General features: G+C 39.6%; 1 protein-coding gene across 1 annotated transcript in view; it reads right to left on the reverse strand.

Annotated features, from left to right (window-relative positions):
* The window catches only part of LOC146895511 (cytochrome P450 3A11-like), a 30,317-nt gene extending 11,107 nt beyond the window's left edge, over positions 1–19,210 (reverse strand). Inside the window, exons 1-7 of the mRNA XM_087903283.1 lie at positions 18,954–19,210; positions 17,849–17,942; positions 17,082–17,134; positions 5,355–5,454; positions 2,296–2,409; positions 2,119–2,207; positions 1,695–1,843 (exon numbers count right to left, since the gene is read on the reverse strand). Of these exons, the coding sequence (XP_087759409.1) occupies positions 1,695–1,843; positions 2,119–2,207; positions 2,296–2,409; positions 5,355–5,454; positions 17,082–17,134; positions 17,849–17,942; positions 18,954–19,024 (670 nt within the window). The 5' untranslated portion in view covers positions 19,025–19,210. The remainder of the gene's footprint in view (positions 1–1,694; positions 1,844–2,118; positions 2,208–2,295; positions 2,410–5,354; positions 5,455–17,081; positions 17,135–17,848; positions 17,943–18,953) is intronic.
* Positions 19,211–26,786: the final 7,576 nt, after the last annotated feature.

The following is a 26,786-nucleotide window of genomic DNA, read 5'->3' on the forward strand; positions in this document are numbered from 1 at the left end:
AGGAGAGCCAAGTGTTGGGTGGGACATGGAGAACTTGGAACTCTCCTGCATTTCCAGAAGACATAGAAAATGCTGTAGCTACTGTGGAAAACATATGTTTAGTTGTTTAATATGTTAAAATGGGGTTACTTTGTAATGCAGAAACAACAATTCTGAATATACTCAAAACATAAAAACAAATATTTAAACGTAACATTGTATTGAAATGCTCATAGCAGCAAAATTCATGGCAAACATATAAAACTAACTTCAATGTCTATAAACTAATATAAATCATTATTCATTCATAGACATATGATACAGTTACAGTAATGTCACTTAATGGTGTTCTAAATGACAGAGGCCTGTCACAGAGACTGTATAGTCTATCATCCCAAGGATGTGAAATACGCAGAATATGTAAATATAGAAAAAGTGAATTGGTGGTTGCTTAAGTCAAGGCTGCTTGAAGGTCAATGGTGTAAATGTGCAAAATGGCTAGAACAAAGTCCTCTGTAGCTGACATTGGTATCAGGCCACGTAGATCATCCGTCAGTGCAGACCCCTGAGTGATCAGAGTGTTGAGAATAAGTGACTGTTGAGTGCTGAGCCCTACATGGAGCATCTGTATCAACACACCCTTTACTCCAGGCTCAAGGAACGTCACCAAAGCAGATGTGGGGGTAAAGTAAGGGCCAGGACAGGTGGTGTGATGATATGGGATTCTCTTCTGTGGGTAATGAATGTTTTATTGCCATTGGTTAATAAAGAAGCTTCATTGGACCTGTGGCAGGGCAGAATATAGCCAGATGGGAAATCTGAACAGAGATGTATAGAGAGGGTATGCGGAGTCAGGGAGATGCCATGTATGTGCCAAAGGAGACAGACACTGGAACTTTACCTAGTAAGCTACAGCCTTGTAGTAAAATACAGAATGATTGAAATGGGTTAATTTAAGATTTAACAGCTAACCAATAAGAAGCCAGAGCTAATAGGTCAAGAAATAATGTAATTAATATGACTTCTGTGTCATTACTTGAATCTTTGTGGCCAGGAAACTAACAAGCAGTTTCCGTTTACAGTGTGAAATACCCTATCCTGGACACGGCATGGCCCACTCTTGAACTGATCACCTACATAAGAATCACACCAATAATATTGGTCAACATCCTAGCAGGCAGAATTTGATAGACTTACTGTTTGGCCAAAAAAAAAAAAAGGGATGGGACATTAAATTTAATTGAGAGAAAGGTGTGTTGGGGTGTCTGAGGGAAGTGGGGGTGCAAATTAGGGGAGGGTATAATCAAGATAGATTGTATACCTTTATGACATTGTCAAAGGATAAATAAAATAATTCTAAAATAAAGAGAGGACAAGTGTCTTTAGCCTTTAATCCCAGCACTCAGGAGGTAGAGGTAATGGGATCAGTGTGAGTTCAAAGCCAGCCTGACTTACATGCAACTTCCAGGCTAGTTGAGACTCTCTCTAAAAGAAAATTGAGTTCAGAAACAAAAGTAAGGAGGTACATGTCTTTCTGTCTTAAATATTGGATTGTGCCTTTATGTACGACATGATAAGCTTGTGAATTACATGTCAGGTGAATTATACACCAATAGAGCTCTTAGTTTTGGTGAGTGTGGAAGAGAAAGGCTGAGCTGCAAACATGGCTACATACAATGTACTGGGTCAAAAGGCAGAGGAACCATCATACATACCTACTGACATTAACAATGGATCAAAAAAATCTATTTTTAATAGCTTCTTGGTCTTTTCCATAAAAGGATCATTTGGGTTGTTGAGGGAATCGACGTTCACTCCAAATGCTGTGCTCGTGATGACATCCAGGCTGTAGGCCCCTAACACTCTGAGGAGATAAAGATGTGGGAATTTACCTCATTCAGCAGGAAGCCTGAAATAATTTATATTCTTGGGCAAGACTGGTGAAACCACCTCAATTGGCCAAGCACCTTCCCCTATTACCCACCCTTTACCCTTGTGAACTTAATACTGTCACATTTCTTTTTCAACTGTACATTTTGTCATCCAGTGTCTAAAAGGGAAGAAGGAGCAGCTGGACATGTGGGACACACAGAAGGATGACTCTTCTGCCCCAGTTGCCCTTCCTCTCCCAGAACTCACTCTTTTATGGTGAAAGTCTTTCCTTTCTCTGCCTCTCTTCTCAAGTATTTTACCAAAATATTTCCATACTGTTCAACAATGGGGAACATCTATGCACAAAACACAAAGGCACCCATGGTTGTTAGGTGTGAAGACTCAAGTCATACGAACATTTAAACTAACAGTCCTTTTAGTCACCTCTTTGAGTTTTCCACTGGTGAAGGTGGGAGTCAGCAAGGCTCGAATTCTCTTCCACTCCTCATCCTTAGATGCAGAGACGGCTTTATTCATTATTCCCCCTGGGCCAAAACTCTAGAGTAAAAAAATGTAAATATTGTTCTCTGTCAATCCAGACCTTACTATGGTTGCAAAGTGCTAAGTGGATATTGGTGTATAACAATTAGTTTGTGACTGTTTACTATGGATCAAGCCTCATCATAGATACAAAAAGGGTCAGAATTTCCTCACAACCTTTAAGACATCAGGTGCTCACTGGGCTGCCTGTTGAACTTTTGAACATTTTTTATTACAGGACCCTTGTAAATTTAAATCTCCCTGTGGTTTAAAAATTAGTTCCAGGGTTGGGCGGGGGCAGAGAAGATGGGAACAAAACATAGTAGATTCTCCAGAGTTATGTAGATGGTAAATGACTTGGGTATAAATACAAAGTGAACTTTGTATCACACAAGTTCTCCAGCTCTATATTTACAACATAAGCAATGTGAAAATTGATGCCTTGATGTGGTGTGTGCATGTGTGCACATGTGCGCATATGCACATTTATGTATTTGTTTCTCTCTCTCTCTCTCTCTCTCTCTCTCTGTGTGTGTGTATGTGTGTGTATGTGTGTGTGTGTAGAGTAGAACGCTGGTGTGCATTCTCATTTGGAGAACATTTGTTTCTCTCTCTCTCTCTCTCTCTGTGTGTGTATGTGTGTGTATGTGTGTGTGTGTGTAGAGTAGAACGCTGGTGTGCATTCTCATTTGGAGAACAGAGGTTTGACATCTTCCTCTATACCTCTATTGTATTTTTTTTTAGGCAGGGTGTCTCAGTGAATATAGAAGAGTCTGGTTTGGCTAGAGTAGCTAGCCAGCAAGCCCCTAGGGTCCATCCATCTATTTCCAAATACAGCTCAGAAAAAACACATATGTGCTGCTCTGCCAAGCTTTTATGTGAATTCTGGGGATCTACACTCAGGTCCTTTACCGATAGAGCCATTTCCCTAGCCTGAGACACTTAAAGGATTTGATCTTTGGGTTTTTTTCAAAATTTATTTTAGTATTGTGTATATGTATGTGTGCATGTGTGTATGAATGTATGCACATATGTATGCAGTGTAATCAGAGGTCAGAGGAGTGAGTTGGATCTCTAAAGCAGGAGTTACATGTGATTTGAGCTGCTGGATGTGGATGTAGACAACCAATCCCTGACCCTCTTTCTGAGCTTTCAGCCACTAAGTCATCTCTCTAGACCCTGGTATATTTGGTTTGGGGGTTGCTTGTTTCGGAATAGTGTAGTAGGAATCATTTTTCTTTATTTTTTTTCTTCAGTGATAAAAGGGAAAGTATAATTCTATTTCCCTGGTGAGAACTTTATTGTATTTTCTACATTTATACTTTATACTAATATGGAGTTTCCCAACTGCCCTTATATTAAAGCACTCAGCAAACAGGAAGAAATGGAACTGGCTTCCCTTGATGAAGAACAGTTGTAAACTAGGCCTTCAGCCAACTCCACCACATGTCCAAAAGCTGAATGAGGGCCAGAGAGATGACTCAGTAGGCAATTGTGCTTGCTGCCAAGCCCAACAACCTGAGTTCATTCCCCAGGATGCAGGGGGTAGAAAGAGGGAAACACAAGGTTTCTCCAAACAGAACAGTGGGGTAACCATGGTTTAAAAAAAGAGAATATTGAACTATGTATCATACGTCACAAAAATTTAACACAAATCATAGATTTAAGAGTTAATCTCAAAAGGATATTTTTTTACACAAGAAAATCCACACAAAAGGGCCAGGTGACTAGTCATCAACTTGACACTGTCCACACAATACAACTGAGAAAGAAAATGGATACAAAATGAGAGAAGAAGGCAGGCTGTACACGGAGGGCAAGGAGCTGCTCTCTATTCTTTGTGTTTGTGACTTCACTAATCTAGACCTGTGATAAACTGCACTGTACCACACAGATAAAGAGACCTGTGAAATAGGAAATGTAGACACAATTTAGATGACAACAGTGTCCATCTACAAGTAGATTACAATAATATATTACATTTATACTTCCTCATTAGCAAAATGAATACCCAGACCCTGCTTGTATATTATTGTTGAAACCACTGTGAATCAATATTTATTTCATTTTTTAAATTCTCTAAGTATCCAAAGAGGTGGTAGTGCATACTCTTATACCAAGAACTCAGGAGGCAGAGGCAGGCAGATCTCTATGTGTTCAGAGTGAGTCCCAGAATAGTCAGAGCTACACCAAGATACACTGTCTCTGAAAAACCAAGGCAAGCAACCAAAATAAATTCAATAGGTCAAAATAAAGGTTTGTATTCTTAAAAAGGGGAGTCTTGGGTAATGGTTCAACAGTTAACGGTGCTTGTTGATCTTCTGGAGGAGCCAGGTCCCAGCACCCATGTCAGGCCCCTCCAACTGCTTGGAATATTAGCTCCAGTGGATCTTAACCCGTTTTTTTTTTGTTGTTTTTTTGTTTTTTTTTTTTTTTTTGCCTCCACAGGAACCTATACACGTATGGCATTTACTTTTATAGACATATGCTGTGGGACAATAGTCTTGTACTCTTTAAATGTTTGTCAGTTGTACTGGTTTAATAAAATGTTGATTGGCCAGTAGTCAGGCAGAAAGTATAGTTGAAGCAATCAGGCAGTAAGTAGAGGTGGGGTGACAAGAAGAGGAGAATTCTTTCAAGAGGAAAGACTCAGTCTGCATTCCTCACCCAGACATAGAGAAAGCAGGGTGAGACTGCCTTGCTAATAGAAGGTAACAAGCCATATGACTAGCACAGACAAGAATTATGGATTACTGTAAGGTGTAAGAATTAGTTAACAATAAAACCCAAGATAATAGGCCAACCAGTTTATAATTAATGTAAGCTTCTGTGTGTTTCTTTGGAACTGTATGGCTGTAGGACTGGGCAGGATAGAACCTCTGTCAACAGACATGCATATATACATATAAATAAAAATAGCAAAAACAAGTCTTTAAAATTTTTCACTTAAAAAAGTTACCTACCCGTCGGTTTGTGAACACAGAATAGCAGTCCTTCACTAGTACGTTTTTGATCATCTCTATGTCCGTGATAGCTAACACAGGTGTTGGACCATCAAGCAACCTATGCAAGAAAAACAGCTGATTAACCCAAGCCAGGTTCTGAAGTGGGAGCCCAAATCCTCACTTTAAGTCCAATGTTACATGACCCTCACTTTGATTATACAACATGCTGTCACACTAATTCCATGTCCAACTTAGGGAATCTGACCACAGATTCATGGAGTCTTTGTAAAGTGACAGGTGATGTCGTTGAAGACACAATGAGTCACTTAAAGACAAAACAGTTTGTAGTAGGAATTTCATAGAGTCAGTGTATCTCAGGTAAGCATTAGAATGAAAAAATTCTAATTTTTGTTTCTCACTGTGTGTAGGGTAATGGAAGAATGTATTAGTTCCTTGTTCAAGGCTCCAAGACCACGAAGAAATCATAATTGGGAACTGTGATTGTTTTCTATGACTTATAGTTGTTTTCTCTATAGGATTTCCATCCATTGAATGTCTTTTGTCACAGTACTATCCAGGCATGCTTGGAGGTATTGGATTATTGGCTACTGCAAACAATGCACAATAGGGACTGGAACTGCAGGGGTGTGATTCTTTCTTTCAGAGAACATAGAGAATAGATCAAAGAGGCTTTGGCACTAGGACCTTGTTGTACCCCAAACACAACCTTTGTGTAGAATCAACAAATCTGAACAGAGATTTGAGGTTTAGTTCCCAGAAACTGGTCCTCCCTGTTACCAGAGAGCCTAAAAATAATTTTGGAATTTCTTTCCTTTGAACACTCTACACAACAGGGAGCACCAGACATTTGGTGCCTAATGTCATCGGTTCATAGATGAGAGAGGTCTATACACTCCAGGACTGGGTAGAGTGTGCTCAGAGCAGGCAGTTCTTCAGGATAGAATCAGGATGTGGGGAGTTCCCATCTCAGGAGCAGCAATATGCTGGTTACTTAGTGTTTGTTAAAAGGAAATTGAGTGAATGTGAAAGAAAAACAGTTTACAGAACTTTTGGTAATAGTTAACAAACATTGCTATTGGTTTCACGCAACTCCCTAGGTTCAGTGAAAACTGGGGGTATGGAAGCCAGTGTTGAGAGACTAATGATGTCATGTGAGAGAGGAGCCTATACATCCCAAAGAGGAGTCAAGATTTTGTCTTTAAGCTAAATAAGAAGATGAACCTGATGAAGATTATTTAGCTATCCTCCAGGAGGTAGGAAATAGACAAGAGTCCCAGGTAACCTCGGGTGCATGGGGGGTTGGGAGGGTCGATGGAGGGGGAGAGGGCTAGAGAGAAGGGAGTAGGGGAGGAACGGGGAAAGCTTGGTGGCCAGGGATGGGGGGGGAGGGAGGTAGGATGAATATGGGATCAGGGAACAATATATTTCAACTAAGGGAGCCATTTTAGGGTTTACAGGAGACTTGATTATATATGGGATCCCAGGTCCAAGGAGAAATCCCCCAGATTGCTCTCTGGACAGAGGAGAGGGTGCCTGAATCGGCCTTGGCCCATGACCATACTGATGTATATTTTGCTTATCACCATAGATCCTTTGTCTGGCAAAGGACGGCTATGCAGTCGGAGGCCCACATTGGAGCAACGGATAGAGCCCCCCGAGGTCCGGAGGGGGAGCGGAAGGAGGAGGAACATGAAAGACGAAATCAGTACTGCGAGGGATGCTATCACCCACTGTTACAAGGGAACGGATCTGATGAGAATTTACCAGGGCCAGTCGGACTGGGACTGAACGAGGACGTGATCTAGCCAGATTCTCAGAATTTGGCCGGATTCTCTGACTGTGGCTGGCCCGGGGTCTTTCTGAAAAGCCATTGACTATGACACTGGGACCTGTTTCCTCTGCATATGCTGGATTTTGGGGATCCAGTCTGTTTGGACGCTCGCCTTCCTGGACCTGGAGGGAGGGGGAGGGAGCTGCAGCTTCCCACAGGGCAGGAAACCCTGACTGCCCTGGGGGACGGAGGGGAAGGAGGGGGGGAGTGGGGGGAGTAGGAGGGTGTTGGGAGGGGGGGCGGAAATGGAAACTTTTATAATTTAATAAAATTTACTAAAAAAAAAAAAAAAGATTTTGTCTTTATGTAATTTGATCTCAAGTGCTCTGGATCCACTGCAGAGTGAGGAATCACAGAAAGCTCCATCTGAATTTCAACAGGAATGTAAAAAGGAAAGCATTCAGGTTCACAATTGTCAGTCAGCAGAGGAGAATGTTTCCTCCCAGGAAGACAGGAATGTTGTTTCAGAGAAAGAAGAAAGTGAGGAGCGTCAAGGTAACAGAGATGAGACCCTGAGAGTAACAATTAATAAATGGACCCTTTTGAAACTGAGAAGCTTCTGTAAGGCAAAGAGCATGACCAAAAAGACAAAATGACAGCCTATAAAATGGGGAAAGATCTTGACCAACCCCACATTGGACATAGGACTGATCTCCAAAATTTATAAAGAACTCAAGAAACTAGATATCAAAATACTAAATAATCCAATTACAAACTGGTGTATGGATCTAAAGATAGTATTCCTAACAAAGAATCTAAAATGACTGAAAGACACTTAAGGATTTTTTTTAACATCCTTAGTCATCACAAAAATGCAAATCAAAATAACTCTGAGATACCATCTTACCCCTGTCAGAATAGCTAAGATCTAAAATACTGTTGACAGCTTATACTGGAGAGGATGTAAGTATAACACTCCTCCATTGCTGGTGGGAATGCAAACTCACGCAGTCACTTTTGAAATCAGTATGGCAGTTTCTCAGAAAATTGGGAATCAACCTACCTCAAGACCAAATCATACCACTCTTGGTCATATACCCAATGGATGCACAACCATACCACAAGGGCATTCTCTCCACTATGTTTATAGCAACATTATTTATAATAGCCAGAACCTGGAAACACCCTAGAGGCCCCTCAACTGAAGAGTGGATAAAGAAAATGTGGTACATTTACACAATGAAGAACTACTCAGCAGTAAAAAACAGTGACATCTTGAAATTTGCAGACATATGAATGAACTAGAAAAAACCATCCTTAGTTAACCCAGACCCAGAAAGACAAACACTATATGTAGTCATTTATAAGTGGATATTAGACATAAAGCAAAGGATAAATAAGCTACATTCCTCAGCCCAGGGAAGTTAGATGAAAAGGAGAACTCTAAGAAGGACACATGTGGAGGACTCCAGGAAGGAGAAATAGTGAAGATCTAATGGGTGAACTGAGAGGGGATATAAGGGAGGGATGGAGGATGGGAACTTGAGAGATCAAGATGGCCAAGTTGGGGGAGGGACAGAGAGAGAGAGCAATGAAAGAGTATTGTGATAGAGGGAGTCAATATGGGTTTAGGGAGAAGCCTGTTGCTAGGGAAACTCCTAGGAATACACAAGGATGACCCCAGCTAAGACTCCTAGCAATAGTGGGAAGGATGCCTGAAATGGCCTTGCCCTGTAAGCAGATTAGTGACCCCCTAAGACCCATCATAAAATCTACAAAAATCTACATCCAGTAACTGATGGAAGAAGATGCAGTGAACCACAGCTAAGCACTGGGCTGAGCTCCTGGAGTTCAGCTGAAAGAGGGAGGAGAGATCATATGAGCAAGGATGGTCAAGATCATCATGGGGAAAACCACAGAGACAGCCAACTTGTGCTAGCAGTAGATCACTGACTCTGGGCTGACATCTGGGGAACCTTCATGGAACCAAACTAGGCCATCTGAATGTGGGTGACAGTTATGTGGCTTGTTCTGTTAGGGGGTCCCCTAGTAGTGGGTCAAGGACTTATCCTGGGTTTATGAACTGTTTTTTTAGAGCCCATTACCAATGGTGGAATATCTTTCCCAGGAAGGCTTATCAGGGAGGGACTTGGTCCTGTCTCAACTTGGTATCCTAGACTTTGTTGACTCCCTAAGGGAGGTCATATCTCCTCTGAGAAGTGGATGGGAACTCAGAATGGGGAAACTGGGGAGGTGGGAGAAGGAAATAGATGGGGAACTGGGATTGGAGTGTAAAATGATTTTTTTAAATTAAATAATGAAAAGAAAAGAAAAATAAAAATAACAGACATTTATCCTATCTTCCTTTAGCTGACACAATCTTAGAGATGGGAAAGGTTCAAACACTAGTTGCAAAAATTAAAGATGCAGATAGACAAACTCCAGAGACAAAGAATAAAGGAAATTAAAAGAGAAATCTTCCTAGGAGAAAAGAGGAAAGGAGAAGAAACTTGAAAAAAAATTTTCCGGTAAAAAATGCAAGTGTTTAATCAAGATAAAAAGCTTTTCCCTGTAGAAGAAGGAAAGTATATAATCATGGCCTACAAATAGGAAGGCTCAAGAGATGAATAATGAAGGGAGAGAAAATCCTCTTCCCTGTGGAAATAGAGGAAGGGCAAAGGCCATAACCAATAGAAAAAGGAACACATGTCTGCTGGAACCCAGAGCTCTCTGGCTGAGTGATGCCTGTCAGTGCTTTCTGCAAGGACCAGCAAGCGCAGAGAAGCAACACCTGAATTCCAGAGAATGATGGGTGGGGTCCGCTGCTGCAGCATGAGGTAACACAGTTGGCTCAGAAGTTAGAATTTTCCTGTTAGTTTGTTTAATTTTAGTTTAAAATTAAATTTGTTTAATTTTAGTTTAGTTTAGTTTTTTTTTTCTTTTTCCTTGGATAGGGAATAACTCAATATGAAATGTTCCTTCAATGGAAATGTTTTTCTCCTGATAGTGGTAATAACTCATTATCAATGATTACTTCATGGGAGAAAACAATTGAACCACCCCAACTTGTAGTACAGAAAACAAATTTAATCAGGGCATAAAGTACTAAGCCAATGCTCTTTACATTTCCAGATGTATTAATCATTCATTATACAGAGGATGTTCTCTTCTCTTGATCATCTGATTAATGCTTAAATAAATGTTAAAATTTCATAATAAATGACTTAAACAAAAATTCATAATTTTCAACTATATTACTGGGTATAATCTTGTCTATTTATCACTAGTGGGTATTTGATTCTACTCTTTATGTTGCTTTCCAGAGGCTCTTGGTTAAATTCTATAAAATGTAGTACCTGAAGCAGAGCAAATTTTTAGGTTATTAACTAATGTGGCTGTGAAGGCTAAACTCATGGAAATAATATCTTACTGAAAGAGAGCCTACAAAAATTATTTTTCCACTAAATAAAATACAGATTAATTGTTTCACCCTGTTAATAATTGACAGGCCAATTTAACATGATTCTTGGGATCTATAAAAGGATCCTCTTTTTAAGATTTAAAAGAAATACTCCATTGCTATTGCCTTAAGTTAACTCTTAAAATCAGATGGAGATTGTTTTTTAATGCTTTTATATTGACTTTTTAAAATGGACAAAGAGAATGTTCATACACAAATTTGACATTTTCTTCAAAATGATTGTACCCACTCTGGGTTATACAGCCCAAATTAATATTCCTACAAGTTCAGCACTCACTCACACAATGATGTTAGAAATGAGATACATTCCTAAAACGGGTAATGTAAAAATTGTCAATAAAAGCACAGGCTATTTAGATTGCTCAGAAACAAGACATGGCAGAAACTGGCCACTTCAGTTTGGATTAGGGGCCAATGCTGGAATCCCAACTGCTCTGCCTTTAAAATCGTTCACTAATAAGCCTGTATGGGTGAAGCAGTGGCCCATAATTTAAAAAAAAAAGCACTTGAGCAACTAGGACAAAATAGTCAGCTGCATGACACATGAAAAAAAAAACCCTACAAATCCTTGGCATTCTCCCCTATTTGTAATAAAATAAATCTTAAAAATGGTGGTGATGGCTTATTTAAAAAGCTGTAAACCAAGTAATTCAACCCATGGGTCCTTTTCAGTCTAGAATTCCATTATTTTCTTTATTGCCTAAGGCTTGGGTTATAATAGTTGTTAATTTAAAAGATGGCTCTTTTTTTTGCTATTCCTTTTCAGCAGCTGGATAGAGAAAACATATGCTTTTACAGTTCCTACTTATAATAATGCCAAGCCTGATATAAATAGAGTTGCAAGGTGGTCGTGCACACCTTTAATCCCAGCAGCTGACAGTCAGAGGCAGGCAGATCTCTGTGAGTTTGAGGCTAGCCTGGTCTGCAAAAGCTAGTTCCAGGACATGCTCCAAAGCTACAGAGAAACTCTGTCTTGAAAAACAAACAAACAGCCCTTTTGGACTGCGACTGAACGAGCACGTGATCCAACCAGATTCTCTGAATGTGGCCGGATTCTCTGAATGTGGCCGGCCCGGAGTCTTTCTGAGAAGCCATTGACAATGACACTGGGACTAGTTTCCTCTGCATATACTGGATTTTTGGGATCCAGTCTGTTTGGATACTCACCTTCCTGGACCTGGAGGGAGGGGGAACGAACTTGAACTTACCACAGGGCTTGAAACCCTGACTGCCCTTAGGGACAAAGAGGGAGGAGGGGGGGGGGGGGTAGTGGGAGGGTGTTGGGAAGAGGGGCGTAAATGGAAACTTTTATAATTTAATAAAATTACTTTTAAAAAAAGAAAAAGAAAAACAAACAAACAAACAAACAAAAAACAACAAAACCAAAAAACCAAAAAAAAACCCCTCAAAAAACAAAACAAAAACAAAAAATGGTATAAATGGAAACTATTTCCCTAGGGAACATTAAATAGTCCAACTTTATGTCAATATATTGTAAATAAACTACTAGAAGTTGTTCACAAACAATTTACTTAATCTGTTCTGTATCATTCTGTTGAAGGATCATTGATCACAGTGTGAACCCTGAGATTGTATTAAATAAAATCAACCATTGGTCAAGAGTCAGAGCCAACAGCTAGTTGGCAGGAAGTAGTCACAGAGAGTTATAGTGAGTCTGGCCAACAGATAAATGCACAGGAAATAGTAAGGGGGGGGGACTTTCATTTTGGTGGTCCTCTTTGTTTTGGGAGAATGGTCAGCAGATTGCTTCTCTGCCTCTCTGATCTAGCAGGTTTTCACCCAAGCATCTGACTTTTGAGTATTTATTGGTAAAATTATAAGATTGAGATTTAGTTTAAAAACAGCATCATTACATGGATAATGTCTTAATAGCTACCTCTGATATCAATATTCTTAAAAAGGTGTCTGCTGAAGTGCAACAGGTTTTCCCTCAATGTTCATTGGAAATTACTCCTGAAAAATTCTAAGAGGAGTCTCTCTTAATTATTTAGGTTTAAATTAAGTAGAGAATCTCGTCATAAAAATAAGATGAGAAGAGATGAATAACATATGCTTAATGATTTTAAAAACAATTATTGAGAGATATTAATTGGTTGTACCATACAACTAGACTGACTATTCAAGAATTAAGAAGTTTATCTCTAATAAAAGTTACTTAGATTTTAACAGTCCCAGAAATTTTATAATGAAGCAGAAAAGGAGTTGGCCCAAGTAGAACAGAAATTGCAAGGTTTCTACATAGATCAATTAAATCTCACACATTGAATATATTTTATTAATTTTACCTTCTACTCATTCCCCTACTGGACTGATTATGCCAAGGGAAGATAATATTTTAGAATATATACTCTTAGCCCATAAACAGAATGGAAAGTTAAAAACCGCCATAGAAGAGGTTTCTGAATTAAATGTAAAAGGAAGAATTAGATTTCGTCAATTGTCAGAAATGGATTCAGCTGAGATTGTAGAATCTCACACAAATATTGAAATTATACAATGATGGGTAATTAATGATAACTGACAGAGTCTGTAGCAATTATTTAGGTGAAATCAGCAACAGATACCCTCAAAGTAAACAACTTTAATTTATGAAAAGAACTAAATGGATTCTACCCCATTTAGTAAAAAGAACACATCGATTTCTGGAGCTCTTACATTTTATACTGATGCAAATAAATTAGGAGCGATTGGTTATACAGCACAAAATAATAAGGTATTCCAAAGTCTATATGCTTCAGTCAAAGAATCAGAATTATATGCTTTTCTAATGATTTTATTAGATTTTAATGGGTCAATCTCTTAATATAATTCCTGATTTTCAATATATGAAAGGTGTTATATTATATATAACAACTACTCAACTTGTTCATGATTATTCAGAATTAACTTTGTTTTTTACACAACGGCAACCAGCAATTCAGTACAGTAATTATCCATTCTTTATCACTCCTATTTGGTCTTATACAGGATGACTGGGTCGTGAGCAAAAGGAAATAAAGAAGTTGATAAAATAGTAATAGAAAATATTTTTTAAGCTTCAGAATTTCATAAAAACATCATGTTAATATAAAGGCTTGAAGTAAAAAAAAAATCCATTACCTGGAGATAAACTAAAAAAAATATAAAAAGATTCTCCTAATTGTTCTTGGTATAGTTCAATGCCTTTACCTGTAAGAAGTAATCCTAAGGAGAGTCAAAGAAATGAAATTTGGAAAGTATATATATTTCACTTAGCAGAATTTGTAAAATATAAAATATGTACATCATACTATTGATACATTCTCAGGATTTCAATGGGTTTCTGCCTAAGTTCTGAAAAGGCTGATTCTGTAATTACATAAGCAAAGAAAGCCAGCCTAAAAATTACAATCCCAGAAAACCTAGACAACAATGAGGACCCTAAGAGAGACATACATGGATCTTATCTATGTGAAAAGCAGAAAAAGACAAGATCTCCTGGGTAAATTGGGATCATGGGGACCATGGGAAAGGACTGAAGGGGAGGTGAGAGGAAGGGAGGGGAAGCAGAGAACAATGTAGAGCTCAGTAAAAATATAAAAAAGATTATGAGACAAATGATAGAGGAAAGGCTATCTTCACTGCATGACTGCATAAAATTCAATGTAATTAAAATCGGTTGAACAAAAGGGGGAAATGTAGTGGGAATCTAGTAAACATTAGGTAAGCATTAGAATGAAGAAGTTGTTTCTCACTGTATGTAGGGTAATGGCAGAAGGTAACAGGTCCTTGTTCAAGGCACCCAGACCTTGAAGGAATCATAATAGAGAACAGAGATTGCTCTCTATGATTTCTAGCTGTTTTTCTGAAGGGTTTTCCATCCATTGCATGACTTTAGTCACAAGAAAATCCAGGCATGCTTGAAGGTCTTGAGTTATTAGGTACTGCAGACAATACACCATAAGAAGTAAAGTTGCAGGGGTGTGATGATTTCTTTCTGAGAACATATACAACAGATCAAAGAGACTTTGACATGAGGAATTGTATTCCAAATACAACCTTTGTCTAGAATCAATAAACATGCTTTTAATCGAGGTTTGCGTTTCAGTTCACAGACACTAAAATTAAACTCTGGAGTGACTCCTCATTTGACTGTCCCGCACAATACAAACACCTGACAACAGTTCCTAAAGGCATCACAGTTAGAAATGAGAAATGAAATTTTAAGTCGGGATGTGTATGCATGAGAGTTGCTTCTACCATTTTCTTTGATTTTTGCATATTTAAAATATTGCAAGGGGCTGGAGAGATGGCACCACAGTTAAGAGCACACATTCTTGCAGACAACCTGAATTTGACTTTAGCGCCCATGCTGAATAGAACACAACCAAGTGTAACTCCAGCTCCAGGAGGATCCAATGCTCAGATCTCCATGATCATTAGCAGTCATGTGCAGAGGCATGCACACATGAATATATATGTAATTAAATGTATTATAAATACGTATTTAAAGATAAAATTTGAGGGCTGGAGAGATGGCTCAGTGGTTAAGAGCAGTGACCTCTCATCCAGAGGACCCAGGTTAAATTCCTAGCGTCCTGTGGCAGTTCACACTTGTCTGTAAGTCCAGTTCCAGGGCTTCCTCGCATAGACATATATGCAGGCTAAACAACAATGAACATAAAATAAAAATAAATTAAAAATAAATAAATGAATATAATAGTAAAATATAATAATCAAACCAATGTTTTGAAGTAGAAATAAATTCTAAAAACTTTGAACTAAAATATTAATCTTAAAAATAATAAAATATTTCAGTATCTGTGCTTAGGATATAACTTGGTGGTGGAATGATTGCCTAGATTGCACCAGGCCATGCTTTTGAAACATTGAGCTGAAAAGATAAGTGAACATGCAGAATTTATATGAGGCACCTTTTATAACTTCTCTGAAGGTCAGAAAGAACATTAGAGCCAAGTCAGTGGGAAGGAGAGCTGCCAAATCCTGTTTTCAGTACTCTGGAACTCACTGCAACTGGGACTATCTCCATAAGCCCTATGGGTGATGTGACTGTCAACATTCCAGCAGGAGGCTCAAGGTCCTGAGCCTATCTGAGGATTTACACACAGCTAGTTCCTGGAATGGGAAAGCAAAATGGCCCAATGAACACCAGCTTAGTCCCTGGGATCTACAAGGTGGACTGAGAGAACTGACTGCCGCATGTTGTCCTCTGACATTTATATGTGTGTCATGAAGCACATAATCCTCTGTGATAAATGAACAATCCTAATAAAAAATCAAAAAATATAGTGGCTGGGGGAGGGCAAGAAATTTATGTCAGTGGTGATGCATTGGTAAGTTGTTCACACTTCCATAAATACCCTCTTGCTCACTCATGGTTTTGTAAGTCAGTCCAGTTAAATTCACTGGTACACACACAGACACACAAAACTAATAAAAATGTAAGAATAATTTTCATATAAAATGATATTAGGGCCAGGCGTGATGGCACATGCCTTTAATTCCAGCATTTGGAAGGCAGAAACGGTCATATCTCTGTGTTCAAGGCAAGGCTGGTCTACATATTAAGGTCCTAGACAGCCAGGATACTTAAAGGGATCCTGTCCCAAGCAAACAAATAAACAGCAATAAAATGATAAATAAATAAGATATTAGGTGGTGAAAAGTGGAAAATACTATTAAATGCTGACAAGCAATAATAATTGCAAGGAGACATTCACACGGGATCATTGGATAGACAGCAAAGCCAGGTGTTGGCCATGAATGACAGTCTTTATGGGCTCTGACAACTCAGCAGATCCCTGTGATAAGGATGGATGAGAAGAGATGAAGAGGCAGGAAGAACCAGAGCCTCCTCCCACTTGTTTCTGTCTTACAGCATAATGACAACACTCACTCCAAAGCTCTAATCTAACTCCAGCATCAGTGAAGGGAACAGTTCCTGCTGCTGGCTCAGCCACTTACAGAACCATTGAGGACATAGATCTAAGGAAGAACACTTTGGCTTTTAAATACATTGAATCTCCAAAGTCAGTTCAACAAGACAGGACACAGTGATATACACTTCTATCAAAAGTCTTAGCAGCAGATGGTGATGGTGCATGCCTGTAATTCCAGAACTAAGGAGCCAGAGGCAGGTGAATCTCTGTGAGTCTGAGATCAGTTTGGTCTACAGAGTGACTTTCAGGACAGCCAGGACTGTTACACAGAGAACCCTGTCTCAAAAACGTAACAAAACAAAATGACAAAAACATGAAGACCAGAGTCCATGGAACATCAAAGCCTTTCAAAAGAAACAATATACAATGTTCTCAAGATAATTAGTCTTGTGAACCATGGCACTTAATGACACACGGCATCACCTTTCCAACAGAGAGGCCATTACTACAATTCTGGGCTGGCGTTGTCTGGCACAAGTAGAGTACATTCCCCTAAAATGAGTCAACTCAGTGGGACTTTCCAGAATACTCACCCCCACATTTTTCCATACTTTTTATAGCACTTAGCATCAAATTTCCATGTACCCTGGAATGAGAAAAAGCGTGAAATCCATTATTGTCCTGTATGTGCCAACCCTTCTGTAGCCAGGGAACAAAACCCTCAAACCCCATGAAGTAAAGTTTACTGTTTCTGACAGAGAAAAGTTCTTCAGTAACGTTTAGTGGCACCAGCAAGATGACTCTGTGGAGAAGGCAGAGCAACAGTGCAGGACACCTGACACCTTCCTGTGGACTCTGCATGCACAGCCATAGACATACACATGTGCACAGCAGAAGATACACACAATAATAATAATCTTAATAGTAATGAAATTGTTTTGAAGATTGTACAATCAAAATATAGAACCTCTAGGAAGAAAATCTGAGCTGAGGGCTGCACAAGCTTTGCCACTCGTCCTCTGGACATGAGCTTGGGAATGTCTGCTGTGGACTGACCATAGGCCAGGAGTCAGCAGTTTTATCACAAATGATCCACATAGACTAAAATGTGGCACACATTTTATGTGCCCTATCATGGGCACTCATGCACATGTAAATACATGCATACACACTATAAACACACATACACACGCAAACATTTGTCAGTTTTAAGTTGGCAAGAGAGCCCTAAAGAACCACTGGACATTCTCTAGTATCATGAGAACACACAGTAAGAGGGTCTGAAATCACACTATCATTTCCTATCAAGGAGCATTTAACAGAACTAAACCATTTTTGGCCATCAGGAATCAACACTCACCTCAGAGTAATTCATCAGAGTTCCTAAAAATGGCAGAGGTTTGGGCCCAGTAATTCCCTGTTTCTTGAAAACATCATGGTTACGGGTGCCGTATCTAGAGAGTGAAACAGAAAACCTTGTGACCACACATACAGCAGAGAGGAGATAAACATGACCAAAAACAAAACATAAAACATAACAACAAGCTGACTGCCCCTCCAGTTCCTAGGGCTTAGGGTGAGGGGTCCAGTGTGCATGGCAGCCCATGGTTTGTATATGTTCCTACTGAGTTCTGCTGGCTCTAGCTGTAACCTGACAACCTATCAGCTCATACCAAGAGTAAATCTTATCAGAAAACCCTCTCACCTCAGCAAGAGGGAGTTGAAAGTACGTGTTTAACTAGTAGATCTGTTTAACATAAACATGAACTTTAATAGCTGGTGTCACTGGGACTTTAGTACAGCAGAGAGTGCGTGACTAGCACATGGAGACTCTAGTCTGACTCATTTTTCTGCCAAAAAATAAAAATGCAAAATGAGCACAATTATTTCATCTCAGGCCTTCAAGATGACTGCACAGGTAAAGGCACTGGCTGCCAAGTTTGACAACCTTAGTCTGACCCACAGGATCCCCAGAATAGGAGAGAAAAGACTCCCCAAAGTTTTCTGTAACCTTCACACACACACACACACACAAACACACACACACACACACACACACACCTGTCTCATGTGCTGCCTCTATTCCCAATAAATAAAAACACGTAATTTCAAAGTTTTTACAAGAGTTAATTTTAACTTCTGTTATCACATTTTATAATTTTATTTTGGTTTTTACAAGAGTTAATTTTACCTTCTGTTATCACACTTTATTATTGTATTCTGGTGCCTGTAGAAGGCATTAGGTTCCCTGGGACTGTAGTTACAGATGATGTGAGCCACATGTGGATAGCAGGATTCTAGCCTGGGTCGTCTAGAAGACCAATCAGTGCTCTTAACCACTGAACCATCTCTCCAGCCCCTGCTTTCCTCGTCACTTTTGACCTTGCACTCAACACCAGAATACAGATCTGAATACAACTCCAACCTGAGGACATGGTGGAAGAGGAACTTTGGTGGTTACTCACCGGTATAGGAGCACCAGGCTGATTACCAGGAGCACCCAGGTTTCCAGTGAGAGAATTGAAGTCAGGTCCATCGTTGCTTGTCTGTCAGCAATGTTCCCCTATGTGCTCTCCCTCCAGTTGTGTGTTACCCTTTGCAGGGCTTCCCTTCCACCAATAGTGCTGAAGGGTGCCCAGCCTGGGGTGTTTATACCCTGGGAAGATGGCGGTCTAGGTCTCCTGCCAGTAGATGATTTATCTCTGCATGGCCGGAACTTTGGTCTCCTCTTAGTCTTGACAGATCATCAAGTCCATTACAGCCTATTTTGACTTTCTGTGAATTAAATTTCTCTGTATAATCATTACACAATGTTGTCATTTCAGGAAGTCCAAAGATCAAAGGTACTTTTCTTTAAATAAAAAACTTAAGCAAATTCATTGACATGAAATGTTCTTTCACCAAGGCTGGCTTATGTTAAAAACCTATGAAATAAAGCCAAAAATTGTGCTATCTGTCTGTAGATCTTTACAGAAAATCTTTCTCGCTCCCTGAAAGATACTTCATTGTTTTTCAGAACGCAAATCAGAAAAATAAATAGTCTCTTTGAATCTGTCCTCACCTGTGCCCCTAAGAGAGAAAACCACTTCTCCTGAGGAATATCTCCTTCACATGTAACTCCTTCCCTCTATCCCAGCACTGAGGGTCTTCCTGTACAGCACCCGTACTAGATTGTGAGAATATTCTGGGCAGCAGTCACCAATATGTAATAGAGAGGTCATTCAGACCTGTCAACTTGAGTTGGGAGAGGTGGCTGGGTCGAGCAGGTTGCAATTATGTTTTAAAATCTCTTTGATTAGTTTCTAGTAAACGTTAAGGGAACATTTTTGGAGTGATGAGAACGTTCTAAAACTCACTGACGACGACAGATGGAAATAGAGACAGAGACCCACATGGGAGCACTGGACTGAGCTCCCAAAGTCCAGTTGAAGAGCAGAGGGAAGGAGAATATGACCAAGGAAGTCAGGACCATGAGGAATTGGTCCACCCACTGAGACAGTGTGCCTGAACTAATGGGAGCTCATCAAATCCAACTGGACTGAGTCTGAAGGAGTATGGGTCAAACTGGACCCTCTGAATGTGTCTCACAATTGAGGCAGACTGAGAAGCCAATGATAAATGCACTGGGATTTGTCTCTACTGCATGCACTGTCTTTTTGGGATCCTATTCTATTTGGATGCATACCTTCCTAAGCCTGGATTTTTTGGGGAGGGTCTTGGACTTTCCACAGGGCAGGGTACCCTGCCCTCTCTTAGAACTGGAGGGGAAGGAGGGGATGGTGAGTGGGGGAGCAGGAGGAAAGTGGGAGGAGGGGAGGAAGTGGAAATTTTGATTCCTATTATTTATAAAGTAATAAAAAAATATCAGAGAAAAAAGAGAAATAGTTAAATAAGAAATTGATGTCACAAAGTCTTAAAAAACATACCAGATATATAAATGCAGATTTTGAAACCTATCAATTTTTTTCTTACTCATGAAGCTAAGTTCTGGTGAGGGAAGAGAGCTGTATCATCAGCTTAGGTTGCTATGGTAGAACAGCATAGACAGGTAGATATAGCTGGCAGTAGCTAGTTCTCGATTATTCTGGAGGCTGACAGTCCTAGATCAGTGCATCAGGACTTCTGGGTCTCTCATGGCCTTTCTGCTAACAGATGGCTGTCTCCTCAAAGTCTTCTCTTAGAGAAGGGAGACGAAAAAAGGCAGAGGGAGAAGTCTTAGCTCTCTTTTTCTAATCCTGCTTTAGGAGTCTTCTTCATCTCTGATCTGCTTCCCTCACACAGGCCACACCTCCACTCACTGGCTGAGTGAACCTCAGAACTTTGAATACATGATTTGGGAAACAGAGTTAGTCCATAAAAATATTAGCGTTATCATGCCAGTTTCAAAGCTTGACAAAACTGAAAGGACATGATACATTTGGTAAAGTATCCCAAAGCTTGTCTCATCACTGTCTCCAGCATGTGAGGACACATAAATATGGCCATCCTGATGCTGTGTTCACTTCCCATTCTTAGCTAACGCAGTTGGATGAGGAAGCATTGTCAATAGCAAGTAAGATTTGAATGGAGTTTCTCTGCACACTCCGAGAGCACATGGGAAACCGCCATGTCCCCATATGACAAGTTTACTAAGAAAAAAATGATTATCTATTCATGTTGTTGGGCAATATTGCTAATTCAAACAATGTAACTTGCTGATAATGTATTTGCCAATTATAGCTATTATACCTTCTCCCACAACTGACTTCATAACTTCTGTCTTAATCAACATCAAAGTAATCTTGCACACACACACACGCACACACACACATGTACACATGAATATACCTACATACATGATTTGTGTCAAGTGAAAATCACCGTGACAGTGTTATTTTGCTTTTATTGATCTCAGTGTGAAATCTGATTTTGTTATATGTTTTGCAAATGATTTGACATTATCAAACTCTCATTTTCTTCACTAATAAAGGATTTGACTTATGTGCTTTTTTTTTGATGAGAAAGTAATTTTATTAAATTATAAAAGTTTCCATTTCCGCCCCTCCTCCCAATACCCTCCCACTCCCCCCCACTCCCTCTCCTCCTTCCTCTCCATCCCTAAGAGCAGTCAGGGTTTCCTGCCCTGTGAGAAGTTCAAGTTCCTCCCCACTCCCTCCAGGTCCAGGAAGGTGAGTATCCAAACAGACTGGATCACAAAAATCCAGTATATGCAGAGGAAACAAGTCCCAGTGTCATTGTCAATGGCTTTTCAGAAAGACTCCGGGCCAGCCACATTCAGAGAAACTGGTTGGATCACGTTCTCATTCAGTCCCAGTCCAACTGTCTTTGGTGAACTCTCATTAGATCAGTCCCCTTGTGTCAGTGGATGATCACACCCCTCGCAGTCCTGATTTCCTTTTTCATGTTCTTCCTCCTTCTGCTCCTCATTTGGACCTTGGGGGGCTCAGTCCGGTGCTCCAATGTGGGTCTCCATCTGTATCGCCATCCATCGTCGAATGAAGGTTCCCTCTGGTCTTGCCTTCTTTGCTCACGTTCTCTTTCCATCTGCTTCTCGTTTGGACCTAGGGAGTTAAGTCCAGTGTTCCCATGTGTGTCTCTGTCTCTATCTCCATCCACTGCCAGAAGAAGGTTCTATGGTGATAAGCAAAATATTCATCAGTATGGTTATGGGTCAAGGCCGGTTCAGGCACCCTCTTCTCTGTCCAGAGAACAATCTGGGGATCTCTCCTTGGGCCTGGGATCCCAATTATAGTCAAGTCTCTTGTAAACCCTAAAATGACTCCCTTAGTTGAAATATATTCTTCCCTGATCCCATATCCATCCTTCCTCCCTCCCCCCCATCCCAGTCCCCCGATCTTTCCCCATTCCTCTCCTACTCCCTTCTCTCTAACCCTCTCCCCTTCCAACAACCCTCCCACCCCCCCATGCACCCGAGGTTACCTGGGACTCTTGTCTATTTCCAATCTCCAGGAGGATAACTACATGATTTTCATCAGGTTCACCTTCTTATTTAGCTTCTCTAAGATCACGAATAATAGGCTCAAAGACCTTTAATTACGGTTAGAATCCACTTATGAGTGAATACATACCGTGTTCCTCTTTTGGGGTCTGGCTTACCTCACTCAGTAAAGCGTTTTCTATGTCCATCCATTTGCATGCAAAATTCAAGATGTCATTGTTTTTTATCGCTGAGTAAAACTCTAATGTGTATATGTTCCACACCTTTTTAAACCATTCTTCTATTGAGGGACTCCTAGGTTGTTTCCAGGTTCTGGCTATTACAAATAGTGCTACTATGAAGATAGTTGAACAAATGCTTTTGTAGTATGGTAGGGCATCTCTTGGGTATATTCCCAAGAATGGAATTGCTGGGTCCTGAGGGAGGTTGACTCCCAGTTTCCTGAGAAACCGCCACACTGATTTCCACAGTGGCTGCACAAGTTTGCATTCCCACCAACAATGGATGAGTGTTCCCCTCATTCCACATCCTCTCCAGCATAGGCTATCATTGGTGTCTTTGAGTTTGGCTATTCTGAGAGGTGTAAGATGATGTCTCAAAGTTTTGATTTGCATTTCCCTGATCGCTAAGGAGGTTGAGCATGACCTTAAGTGCCTTTTGGCCATTCGAAGTTCATCTGTTGTGAATTCTCTGTTCAGTTCAGTACCCCATTTTTTAATTGGGTTAATTAGAGTTTTAGTGTCTAGTTTCTTAAGTTCTTTGTATATTTTGGAGATCAGACCTTTGTCTGTTGAGGGGTTTGTGAAGATCTTCTCCCAGTCAGAAGGTAACCTTTTTGTCTTACTAACAGTATCCTTTGCTTTACAGAAGCTTCTCAGTTTCAGTAGGTCCCATTTATTTATTGTTTCTCTTATTGTCTGCGCTCCTGGAGTTCTGCTTAGGAAGTGGTCTCCTGTGCCTATATCTTGTAGACTACTTCCCACTTTCTCTTCTATCAGGTTCAAAGTGGTAGGATTAATGTTGATGTCTTTAATCCATTTGGACCTGAGTTTTGTGCATGGTGATAGATATGGATCTATTTTCATTCTTTTACAGGATGACATCCAGTTATGCCAGCACCATTTGTTAAAGATGCTTTCCTTCTTCCATTGTATACCTTTAGCTCCCTTGTCAAAAATCAGGTGTTCATAAGTTTGTGGGTTAATACCCGGGTCTTCTATTAGATTCCATAGGTCGACTTCTCTGTTGTTATGCCAATACCAAGCTGTTTTTAATACTGTTGCTCTGTAATAGAGTTTGAAGTCAGGGATGGTAATGCCTCCAGAAGTTCCTTTATTGTATAAGATTGTTTTGGCTATCCTGGGTTTTTTGTTTTTCCATAAAACTTGATTATTGTTCTCTCAAGGTCTGTGAAGAAGTTTGATGGGATTTTGATGGGAATTGCATTGAATCTATAGATTGCTCTTGGTATAATTGCCATTTTTACTATGTTGATTCTCCCAATCCAAGAGCAGGGGAGGTCTTTCCATTTTCTGGTATCCTCCTCAATTTCTTTCTTCAAGGACTTAAAGTTCTTGTCAAATAGGCCTTTCACTTCCTTGGTTAGAGTAACCCCAAGATATTTTATGCTATTTGTGGCTATCATGAAAGGTGACGTTTCTCTGATTTCCCTCTCTGCTTCTTTATCCTTTGTGTATAGGAGGGCAACCGATTTTTTGGAGTTGATCTTGTATCCTGCCACGTTACTTAAGGTGTTTATCAACTGTAGGAGTTCTTTGGTAGAGTTTTTGGGGTCGCTTGTATACACTATCATATCGTCTGCAAATAACGAAAGTTTAACTTTATCCTTTCCAATTCGAATCCCCTTGATCCCCTTATGTTGTCTTATTGCTATTGCTAGAACTTCAAACACTATATTGAAGAGGTATGGAGAGAGTGGACAGGCTTGTCTTGTTCCTGATTTTAGTGGAATGGCTTTGAGTTTCTCTCCATTCACTTTGATGTTAGCTGTCAGCTTGTTGTAAATAGCTTTAATTATATTTACGTATGATCCTTGTATCCCTAATCTCTCCAACACCTTTATCATAAATGGGTGTTGAATTTTGTCAAATGCTTTTTCAGCATCCAATGAAATGATCATATGGTTTTTTTTCTTTCAGTTTATTTATATGATGGATTACATTGATAGATTTGCGTATGTTGAACCAACCCTGCATCTCTGGGATGAAGCCCCCTTGATCAAAATGGATAATTTTTCTAATGTATTCTTAGATTCCGTTTGCCAGTATTTTATTGAGTATTTTTGCGTCAATGTTCATGAGTGAGATTGGTCTATAATTCTCTTTCTTGGTTGTGTCTTTGTGTGGTTTTGGTATCAGGGTAACTGTAGCCTCATAAAAAGAGTTTGGCAATGATTCTTCTGTTTCTATATTGTGAAATACATTAAGGAATATAGGTATTAGCTCTTCCTGGAAGTTCTGGTAGAATTCTGCATTGAAACCATCTGGTCCTGGGCTTTTTTTGGTAGGGAGATTTTTGATAACAGCTTCTAATTCTTCATGGCTGACAGGTCTATTTAGATTGTTCACCTGGTCTTGGTTCAACTTTGGTATATGGTACTTATCTAAAAAATTGTCCATTTCTTTTACATTTTCCAACTTTGTGGCATATAACCTTTCGTAGTAAGATCTACTGATTCTCTGAATTTCCTCTGTGTCTGTGGTTATGTCCCCCTTTTCATTTCTGATCTTATTAATTTGCGTCTTCTCTCTCTGCCGTTTGATTAGTTTGGATAAAAGTTTGTCAATCTTGTTGATTTTCTCAAAGAACCAGCTTTTTGTTTCATTGATTCTTTGGATTGTTTTCTGTGTTTCTATTTTGTTGATTTCAGCCCTCAGTGTGATTATTTCCAATCTGCTACACCTCCTGGGTGAGTCTGCTTCTTTTTTCTCTAGAGCTTTCAGGTGTGCTGTTAAGTCTCCAATGTGTGCTTTCTCCGTTTTTTTAATGTGGGCACTCAGTTCTATGAACTTTCCTGTTAGCACTGCTTTCATAGTGTCCCATAGGTTTGAGCAAGTTGTGTCTTTATTTTCATTAAATTCAAGGAAGACTTTAATTTCTTTCTTTATTTTGTCCCTGACCCAGGGGTGATTCAGTAGTTGACTGTTCAGCTTCCATGAGTTTGTAGGCTTTCTGGGGGTAACATTGTTGTTGAATTCTAACTTTAATCCATGGTGATCCAACAAGACATGGGTGGTTACTAATATTTTTTTGTATCTGTGGAATTTTGCTTTGTTACCAAGTATGTGGTCAATTTTCGAGAAGGTTCCATAAGCTGCAGAGAAGAGGGTATATTCTTTCCTATTTGAGTGGAATGTTCTATGTATGTCTGTTAAGTCCATTTGATTCATTACCTCTATTAATTCTGTTATTTCTCTGTTAGGTTTCTGTCTTATTTACCTGTCCATTGGTGAGAGAGGTGTGTTGAAGTCTCCTACTATTAGTGTGTGTGGTTTGATGACTGCCTTGAGTTCTAGTATTGTTTCTTTTACATAAGTGGGTGCTTTTATATTAGGGGCATAGATATTCAGGATTGAGACTTTCTCCTCATGAATTGTTTCTGTTATGAGTATGAAATGTCCATCTCCATCTCTTCTGATAGATTTTGGTTTGAAGTCTATTTTGTTAAAAATTAGAATGGCCACACCCGCTTGTTTCTTAGGACCGTTTTCTTGGAAAACCTTTTCCCAACCCTTTACTCTGAGTAGGTGTCTGTCTTTGTGGTTGAGCTTTGTTTCCTGTAAACAGCAGAATGTTGGATCCTGTTTTCGTATCCAATCTCTAAGTCTGAGCCTTTTTATAGGAGAATTGAGTCCATTGATATTAAGTGATAATAATGACCAGTGGTTGTTGACTCCGGTTATTTTCTTTTTTTTTTTTTTGGTGGGGGTAGTAGAGTGTGTTTGTTTCCCTTCTTTGAGTTTTGCTTGTGAAGGGTCGCTAGATGTCTGAGTTATTGTAGGCAGTACTGGCAATGTTGGATTCCTAGGGTTGTGATTCTCCTTCTAATACTTTCTGTAAGGCTGGATTTGTGGCTACGTATTGTTTAAATTTTTTTATCCTGAAATATTTTATTTTTTCCATTGATAATATACAATAGCTCGGCTGGGTATAGTAGTCTGGGCTTGCATCCATAGTCTCTTAGTTTCTGCAGTACCTCTCTATCCAGGACCTTCTGGCTTTCATGGTTTCCATAGAGAAGTCTGGTGTAAGTCTGATAGTTTTACCTTTATAAGTTACCTGACCTTTTTCCTCTTAATATTCTTTCTTTAATCTGAAT

Source organism: Myodes glareolus, chromosome 2 (assembly GCF_982192425.1).
Source record: "Myodes glareolus chromosome 2, mMyoGla1.1, whole genome shotgun sequence".
Lineage (NCBI taxonomy): Eukaryota > Metazoa > Chordata > Mammalia > Rodentia > Cricetidae > Myodes > Myodes glareolus.